Raw genomic sequence first — 9,320 nt, forward strand, 5'->3', positions numbered from 1 at the left:
TCTTGGCAGTCTACTGACCTTTTTTTCCTTGCAAGTAAATAAACGGAGAAAGACATATTTGATTCAGAGCCTTTATTCTTATTTTACGATTGTCTTCCATCACACTCTTAAAAAAGACAAACTGTCGAGTACATAATGGTCTTCGGCATATTTTTTTGGACTGTTTGATCTATTTATTGACAGCGTATTATAAGATCATCATAATTGAGTCCTTTGTTGGGTGTTCATTAAACAGTTGTGCATACTGTCATATATTCTTTTGAACAAAGCTACATTTTAAACAATCGACGCCTTCGTTGGTTTTTGCCACATCTACAAAACACACCGTTTACCATGATGATTTAATCTTTGACCAGTTTCACTTATGTTTGGTCAAAAATTGCATAATTAATAATGACATAATATTGAACAGTGACAAACATACCACCACCCCTTATAAACACGTAGACTGCTGGAGGTATAACAAGACCCTGAGTTGCCCTGTCTTCAAAAAGATCATGGCTTTAACTGAATAAAAGAGTATAATAATGGCCATTACAAACATGAACGCTCTTAAAAGGCTTAGGTTACAAAAATATGGCACACAAACACTATTCTAAATTAAATTTGATTCATTACCTGATTTGATATCCCTCACACACACACACACTCTAGATTTTGTTACAGCTCTCTGACGTTAGACGACTCCCTCCAGTTTCAGACACCAGGCGTTCCCGGGAGAAGCTGGCATTGAAGGCATCATAACCACAAGTCCAGCTGATGGCGTCAGCGGTGCCCACTTCAGTGGCATTGTGGGGTAGTCGAGAAGTGTCACCTGTGAAGTAACGTGACGAGTTTACCACCGTGGCAAATTAAGTTAGCCGGGATGAAACGCTGTGGGCCTAATGTTGAGTACGAGTTACCGTCGTGGCTCCCGACATCTTTGGCGCTGGGAGCTGAAGAAGCTGTTTGGCCGGCCAGTCCAGGAAAATGGCATAAACGGTACCGTTTTTGGCGGTGTACCTGGACCCGGAGCGGAAGAGGTTTATTTCACATCACAAAATCCAGGATACATTTCTGGACAACAAACCGCTTCCCTTAAATGCAAAGAAAAAATCCCAATCTCACCAGACGGGGAGAGTGCTGTTCTCCTTCTGGACCCTCCAGGGTTTGGAGGCATAGATGGCCTCCCCGTTGATGCCCAGCCACCCGCCCAGTCCCCTCAGCCTCTCCTCAAACACCGGCGCGATCATGCCATCGGACATCGGCCCGATGTTCAGCAGGTAGTTGCCACCCAACGCCACCACGTACACCATGTCCTAGGTTGGGGGAGTGGGGGGGGGGGGCGGCGTTAGAGTAACACAAGATGACTGGACGCACACACGTCTTTGGCGACGACCCGCTGTGACCTTTCACCTGTATGATGGACGGCAGGGTCATGACCTCGGGCAGCTTCATGTTCCTGCGGTAGCCCCAGGAGAGCGTGTCGATGGACTGGCATTTCTCCCATTTGTGGTCCGGGAGTTTACCTGGCGTGTACCTGTCCGCGCAGTTGTAGTAGCCCCCGTGTTTGCAGTAGCAGCCCTTCCCCCACCGGTCATTGGTCACCACCACGTCCTGAAGAAACACACAAATGGTTATCTAGTTAAAAGAAAAAAAAACCCTGCTGCAAATTAATAAAACATTCTTATTTTTTCACGTTGTGGTTAAACTGAGTACTAATGAAATGTGACGAAATAAACCTGCTCTGGTGAACGATGTTGTAAAAGCTCGATCCTACTTTAATTGGGCTGTCATTGTAGAGCCAGGCCAGGAATTGGGTGGAGTTCCAGTAGTCGTCGGTCGCCTCCCAGTCCCCGTCGGACCAGATCAAATCGGGTTTGTACGTCTTTATGAGGTCCACGAGCTCTGGAAGGGCCTTCTCGGCAACAAAGTTCTGCGTCTTGAATCCGGAGGCCTGGTCAGCCAAAAAAAGTGGGTTGAACCATTCATATAGAGAGTGGTAGAGGCCGAAGTGCAATGATCTGTTAACAGAGACGTACGGGTCAATACACAAGCAGTTCATTCATTTAAATTATTCCCTACCTGATTCATTTGCGATTTACTGAACTCTGGCCAATATAACCTTAATTTCCTTCCTTAATTTGAACTACTCACTTAGAGGGACTAGAATAAGAAAAAGATGTAATTGTATAAAACGTAGTGAAAGCTTTCTTTTGCCCGATCTGCTCACTTCTTCCTGATGGCTGTGGCCAGTTCTCCCACCAGGTCCCGGTGAGGACCTACATCCATCGAGTTCCAGTTCCAGGAGGTCGGTGAGGGCCAGTTTGTGAATCCTTCATGGTGTTTGGAGGTAAATACGACGTACCTGTAGAAGCACGTGCACATGAACACATGACAGACAAATGAGACTGTAGCACTTCCTGGTAACGGCACGGGTCACGGGATGAAACCACAGCACTCGGCATAGCTAAAAAAAAAAATACACCTCTGAAGAAGATTAATTATGAAGATTAAAAAAAAACAGGAAATAGTTACAAATAAATGAGTAAAAGAAATATACAAATGTGGTGAGGTGGTAGTTATGAACAAGATGTGTGAAGGTCTCGTGTTTGTTACTAAAGACAGAGCGGTGGGTCAATGCTCCTGGACTTCGTTCCGGGACTTTTTTTTTTATTATCGGTTTGTATCTTTACTTTTGATTTATGGGCATCAAGCGACCGAGAGCTTAGAAAGAGGAAGATGAGGGAAATAGAAAAAAAGTTTACTTTTTTTTTACTGCAAAATAGTAATGGGTTTTTATTACATATCACTGTTATTGCTTAAATGTATTGGATGACCCTACCTCCAAAATGTATAATACATGTGTATTATTGGGTATTGAGTAAAGCGAGCAACCCGTGACACCTGGGGCAGGTGCGGCTGAGCGAACAATGTCAACGAACCAGCTTGATAACAAATACAACAGGTGCGTACAAAAAAAAACCCAACCATACCGTGCTCCAGAAGCTTTGAATATGTCGGCCCAGGCATCGGCGTTGAAGAATTCTGCGCGAAACTCGTGCGCAAAATCCGCGTATTCGAAGCCGGGTCGGTAGTACTTCTTCATGAAATTAACTTCTTCTGCGCGCTTCGCGGCCTGCCACCAGCTCCAGAACCACTCGCTGAACCGCCCGAAGCCGGGGACCGAGAACACCCCCCAGTGGACGAAGATCCCGACCTTGGCCTCGTCGAACCACGGCGGCAGGGGCCTCGCATCCAGACTGGCCCAGTCGGCAGTGTAGCGCGCCGGGCCTGCGTGGGCCCCCGCCACGACGAGGCTCAAACACAACACGGGCAGGAAGCACACGGCCCGCATCTCAGGTGTCATGGCCCCTGTTGCGCGGCAGGTAACCCGTGGCGCATCTGCTGTGATCGGACTGATCCGATTGACTCTTCCTGCCTTCCTGCATTTGGGTAAAGGACGCGATTGTGTCGCCGCCCCCACCGACCGCAGTCCTCACGTGGGGTGGCTGACACAACACTAAAATCTTTTTACTTTTTTTTTGTTGTTATTTGAGCAATTCCAACATACAAACATACTAACATACAAACAAACCCTAAAATGAAAACGTTATAACTGATTTCCTCATGTAATGACAAGTTACAAGCATGTGCTTTCAATGGAAATTGACGCACACCGAATCGTTTTTCCGGGTTGGAGTTAAACCGCTAGAGGGCGTCACAGGCCCCTTCGTTTAATCAATAAGTACAGAGTGATTGGAGGACCATGTTGCTTTAGCACAGCTCTTGTTAGAACGTCACAAGAGAAATAGGTTTGCACCATTTCAAATGTAAATAATATATTTGGCATCTTAAGAATAACTGTACTTGGGGGTGGGCTCTCATAAGCTTTTGCTTCAGTCCACTCCTTTTGAGCACCATGTGTACTGCTCAAATAAATAAATAAATAAATAAAACTGTCCCTAAAATAGTAAATAAAGGAAAGAAACATTCAAATGAAAAGTGACTCCAAACTTTGACAATTACACAATGCATTTGTTGCATATCCTCAATTCACCCAATATAACCTCAGTGATTTGATAAATTAACAGAAATATTTTTGGATAAAATGAAAGATATTTTCACTACCATCCGTTACATTTCACAGTGTTTTATATACAGCACGTTTGTAATTGGGCAACTGCGCAGAAGGAAAGAAAAAAAGAAAAGACCAACTTTGTTATAAATATTTTTAAAACCCTGAAACTGCAGACAGGCCAATCCATGGAGCATAACATCTCCCAACAGCCAAAAGGACACATTTTTGTTTTCTGGTTACAAATGATTCAATAAATAAGGCCATCTTACAGTAATATTTCCACATTAGTGTACCAATCAAAAAACGCCAACACGGTTGCTGCTTGCAATAAGGTCCAGTTTCCAATTGAAGGCAGTGTGTTACTTTCAGACAAAAGCAGAAGACGGCCACATTCTCCGTTCTCCTCAAAACCTCAACAACAGAACATTTCTTACCGTCGCAGCAGCCACCTCACTGGCGCCGAGATCAAAAAGTTGCAGGTGGCGTACTCCCATCTCAGAGCGGCGTGTAGCGGACCCTGCTCCTCGTTTAAATTCAAAAATTCATTCTTTTTCATCGTGCCAATTTCCTTCTTGGCTGAATGCCAGGCTTTAGAGCTGAGAATAAAGGGATTCTGTATTTGCTCATGCAGCCTGAAACTGGTAATTCGCCCAATGTTTTGATAACCTACCGCGACCAATCAATGGGAACAACGTGCGTGCCACCCAACCGGTTGGAGACTTAATAAAACAACAACAGAAATGTCTCATACAGCGCGGCCACAGTTAGACGAGGATTACAGTTCAAGAAACGGGTTTCTTCTCAGAGTGCAGCGCGCTACAGATTCACCGCGTCACCCACGTCGGCGCAGGCAGCCAGCTGCCTTTCAAGCATCTGTTTCCCCACCAAGTCCTCCACCCTGCCGACCTCCACCTCGTCCACGTCGTCCATGAAACTGGACCAATCCGTGCCCACGTCGGCGCGGTCCGTGGACCCGCCGCCGGCGGCGGAGTCGTCGTCGTGAGTGGTCGTCACGCAGTTGCAGCCGTCGCAGATGCCGAAGCGCCGGAGACCCGGCGTGACGCCCGATCCCGCGAAGGTTCGCCTGCAGCTCTTGCACGGCATCGGCCAGTTGTGCCTATGGACCTGTCGGTGGTCAACACAGTGAGGGGGTGTGGGGGGATAAAAACATGCTGTGTGTGTGTGTGTGTCGTTTTGCACAGGCAACTCTTTCAATATTACACAAGAGCCAGAAGATGTGCTTATCGCCGAGCAGCAGAGAAATCAATTAAAGACGGAGACAGACAGATACTCTTTGCAGATGAATGCTCACAATTACTGGCTTCAACTGGTCCTGTAAAAAACTACATCTTAACTGTGTATTATTGAAAACAAATTCAACAATACATCTCAAAAATACAACAAAGGGAAAGATAATTGCGGCGGTGCAAATTCCCACCGCGACTTCAATCAGAAATGTGTTATGATTAGTTAATAATAGTAAATGGGCCAGTTCTTTGAGAAGTGCAGTCTGACCCTGTTCGACTGCAACGTGGCTGTGACCATAAAAATCTTCAAAGTCTACACCGCTTGTGATCAGAGTGCAGTTCTTTCGTAAATACCACGTCGCTGCAACAAACAACGTTGCGAACAGCAGTGACTTCGAATGGAAACTGCAATCCATAATAATTTCAAAAATAACCGCAGAGACTTGTTGTTGAATAGCCTACGTGATGAAAAGAGCTCACGGTTGGGGAAACGAAGCACGATTCCGCTGCGCGGCCACTGCAGGACGATGCCCTTGCATTCACGGCGAGTTCTTACGTTGAGGGCGTGGCTGCGAAGGTGCTCCTGCCTTGTGAACCTCTTGCCACACATGGGACAGGGGAAGGGCCTCTCTCCTGTGTGGCAGCGGATGTGCCTCTTCATGATTCCCTTCTGCTTGGCAGTGTACGGACAGAACGGGCACTTGTGGAGTTTCACCTGCACTACCAGGCCGTCGCCTGCAGGAGGGGAGAGAGGCCGACAGTTCAGATTTAGCTCCATGGAATGTAAAATAGTTACAGATGGATTTTTTCTTTTCTTTTTTTTTAAAGCCTAGAGTGGAACGTTAGTCACCTCAGGCCGCCGCTCTGAAAATTACCTGTTTCCTCTCCAAGCCAATCGGACTGGATCTCCATGATAGAGGATCCCACAAACCCCAAACCGTCGTCCATTCTGCCTCCTGCCGTGCTGCTACCTGGTCCTTGGGTAAAATGCTGTCCCATCCTGTCCCCCAGCGGGCTGGGGCCTTCACCTTTGGCCAGCATCTCCATCAGCTGCCTGGCATTGAAAGAATGGCTGTATCCCGAGGGAGAGCGCTCATTGGAAGGAGAGGGAGGGAGTAGTCTGCTGGGATGAGGGTTGTGGAGCGAGGGCCCGGGATATGGCGCCAGGTCTTTGGTGTCAGGGGACTCCACGAGCTCCTCGTCCGGGTCGTACTCTATCTTGGGGTTCACTAACTCCGGGGTCAAAGCCGACGATGAAGAGGAAGAGAGGTTCGTCTGATCCATGTGTCCTTTCCGTTCTTCACTCCCAGAAGCAAATTCCTCTCTGGAATGGTAGTCGCTGTCCATGTCTCTGCTTTTGTCCGGAGTCTCGTCCACGGGGATGGACAGAGGGGTCCGGGCCAGGGTCACAGACTCCGGACCCAAACCCGACCCTCTATCGGCCTCCGCAGCCTGAGAATGCGGCCCCACAGCCTCTGCCCCACAGGTCACGGTCACAGCAGGAGTGCCACTGTCTGCGGGACCCATCCCTCCATCATTCCCCATTTTCCTCTCCTTCTCCTTGTTGCATATCTCCAACGAAGAGTGGATGTATCCCTTACAGAAGTTCACCAGATCGGTCATCTGCAGGTAGCTGCCTGCCGACATCACCTCAATGACGTTGTTTCTGTTCAGGGCCAAGCGGCCCGAGTAAAGGAAGTCCAGGATAATCGAGAAGGCATCGGCGGTGACGATGTCCAGCGATGCCGTGCTGCAGCGCTGTCCATTATCCTGAAAGCGGACGGAAGCACTTGTCAAGTGGGAACAGAGGGTGCCATGCTTTAAAGAGCTCAGCTGACTCAGAAATAAAAAAATAAAAATAAAAAAAACGATCTCAGCCAAATTGTCAATATGTGTCTTCAAGACAGCAGAGGTTCTCACCTGCAGGTAGTGGACCAGGAGAGCTCGGAAATAGCCGCTGCCGGCGAACAGCACGTTGCGATGGGCCTTGAAGACGCGGCCTTCAACGAGGATGCTGCAGTCACAGAAGAAGTCCCGCCTGCGCTGCTCGTTGAGCTCCAGCAGCAGTTTGGACAGGTAGCATGGCACCTCCATGGCTGGACCTTCGGTGACACCTGGCGTAAGGAGGGAAGAGACAAAAAAAAACGTGATGAGAAGTTCAATTCGGAGTGTTAGGTTTGCTGTAGTGCCAAATATTTAATTTTGGAACAATTAAGCACATCTGTTGTGATCTTGTGTGACAAATGATGCATTATTTAGGAGACGGTATTTTCTCTGTGATGGAGTAGACACATAACAGTAGGCTATTGTCAGTTAAGTCAGCGTGGGTTAAAGGGAAAACAGTTTCCTAACGTTAGTGAGTTCACGTCATCAGCCCATACGCACGACCTTTGTGTACAATGTGTAGAACGGAGGCAAGGTAACTAACGTTTGATCCAACACTATCTATACAAACCAAAACAGAGACGAGTCGATCAGACGATGTACAAAAGGAGCAGTGGAACAGCTCTACCATGTGTTTGCACACAAGCTAACATGTGGAGCTAGCGCCGAGTAACTGAAGCTTTACTACACAAAGCCTCGGAACTCAGCGGCTGCACTTCACGAAGCGTGTCGGCACACGGTGAGGTACACAAACGACGCGGCTCACCTTTGAAATCACGCGACCCAACGTAGGAAAACCGTTTTCATGACAAACGGATTAGCACGGCGCATTGTCCTGTTTTGACACATAAAAAAAAAAAAAAAGCTTCCGCCTTCAGCAATACGTGACGTTTCGTCATTCGTCCAATCGTTGACCGAGGGGGCGTGGCCCATTCCGGCTCCAGCATCTGGGTTTAATGATTTTAAACAACATCACTATCATGTTTTACAATAAGGTAAAATGAGCTGTCCATGGAATAACATTAAACATAGATAAAATGAGAATAATATGGAGAAAAATAAAAATTCAAGTTACTATTAAGAATATTTAAGTTAGTAAGCATGTTTGCAGCAAGCACATTCTTCTCCTTTCTACATGAGATGAGTTCATTTGTAAAGATGAAAACTCTGAAAGTAGTTAAGTTTTCCAGTTTTATATATCGATGAATAAAAAGATTATTTAACCCATGAACACAAACTCCCCACCTGTCTTAAAACATAATACAGACATTATATTTTGCAAAATTTTCAAACCCAGAAGACACACTTGCACATGCAAGCGTATGAGATCAAGTTTGTTCCAAATTAACATATCCTCTTTTTATTATCTTATTATCTTCAAGATACTGTGACCAAAATGCCTTGGGCGGAAGCGGAATTATCTCAGTTGGTATTTGCAAAACAGCGGCAAAGTAATAAAGAGTTGGTGCACTGTGGAACAGATCCAACCCGTTATTTTGAACAATTTTCCATTCAACTGTCATCAACAAAACAAAACAGTCAGCTCCAAAGTGGGGAGAAATCCACTGATGAATCTCTAAAATAAAATCTTCAAATGACCTTAGGTCTTCAGCAAGGTTTTAAAAAAAATGTTCATCAAGCATACTTAGTGTAGGCTAGTTTGAGATTCACAGAAGCATTCACAGTAAAGGAAACTCAAACACTGCTTTTATTGCTGTAACCACCTTCATGTCGGATAATTGTAAGTATTGTAGCGTTTTAACTCCACATTGATACATGGGGCCTTTTATCTTTGGACGAACCATCATCTCACCGCAATTTCCATGACGTTTTCAGTAATGTCTGACTTTCTCCACTGCAGAAAGTCATTGATACGACAAAGATGATATGCAGAAGGAGCTTCAAAGTGTCGCCCCCCCCCCCCCCCCCCCCTTCTAATATCATGTTTAGCATGCCGCTGCACAGCCGCAGGCGGCCCGGGCCTGCCCACGTTGTCTGTGCTCAGGAATACTTTATCTGCTTTCCATTTCGTGGGGGAAAATAATTCCTCTTTTTTTTTTTTTTTCAGACACTACAAGCCTAAACAAGTAGTTCCTTCAGGGCCGCGCCACACCCTCCCGGCACAATCC

General features: G+C 46.5%; 2 protein-coding genes across 2 annotated transcripts; both read right to left on the reverse strand.

Annotated features, from left to right (window-relative positions):
* Nucleotides 1-63: 63 nt before the first annotated feature.
* LOC119219320 (tissue alpha-L-fucosidase-like) lies at nucleotides 64-3,485 on the reverse strand. The gene is made up of 7 exons (XM_037474471.2): nucleotides 2,976-3,485; nucleotides 2,213-2,347; nucleotides 1,760-2,003; nucleotides 1,396-1,596; nucleotides 1,108-1,298; nucleotides 903-1,002; nucleotides 64-814 (listed from the first exon to the last, which is right to left on the reverse strand). The coding sequence occupies exons 1-7, from the start codon at nucleotides 3,347-3,349 to the stop codon at nucleotides 677-679; spliced, it is 1,383 nt and encodes a 460-aa protein (XP_037330368.2). The 5' UTR covers nucleotides 3,350-3,485; the 3' UTR covers nucleotides 64-676.
* A 536-nt stretch (nucleotides 3,486-4,021) lies between these two features.
* Nucleotides 4,022-8,044, reverse strand: zbtb8b (zinc finger and BTB domain containing 8B). The gene is made up of 5 exons (XM_037474454.2): nucleotides 7,958-8,044; nucleotides 7,228-7,421; nucleotides 6,183-7,077; nucleotides 5,864-6,042; nucleotides 4,022-5,185 (listed from the first exon to the last, which is right to left on the reverse strand). The coding sequence occupies exons 2-5, from the start codon at nucleotides 7,399-7,401 to the stop codon at nucleotides 4,877-4,879; spliced, it is 1,557 nt and encodes a 518-aa protein (XP_037330351.2). The 5' UTR covers nucleotides 7,402-7,421; nucleotides 7,958-8,044; the 3' UTR covers nucleotides 4,022-4,876.
* Nucleotides 8,045-9,320: the final 1,276 nt, after the last annotated feature.

This window comes from Pungitius pungitius, chromosome 17 (genome assembly GCF_949316345.1).
Source record: "Pungitius pungitius chromosome 17, fPunPun2.1, whole genome shotgun sequence".
Lineage (NCBI taxonomy): Eukaryota > Metazoa > Chordata > Actinopteri > Perciformes > Gasterosteidae > Pungitius > Pungitius pungitius.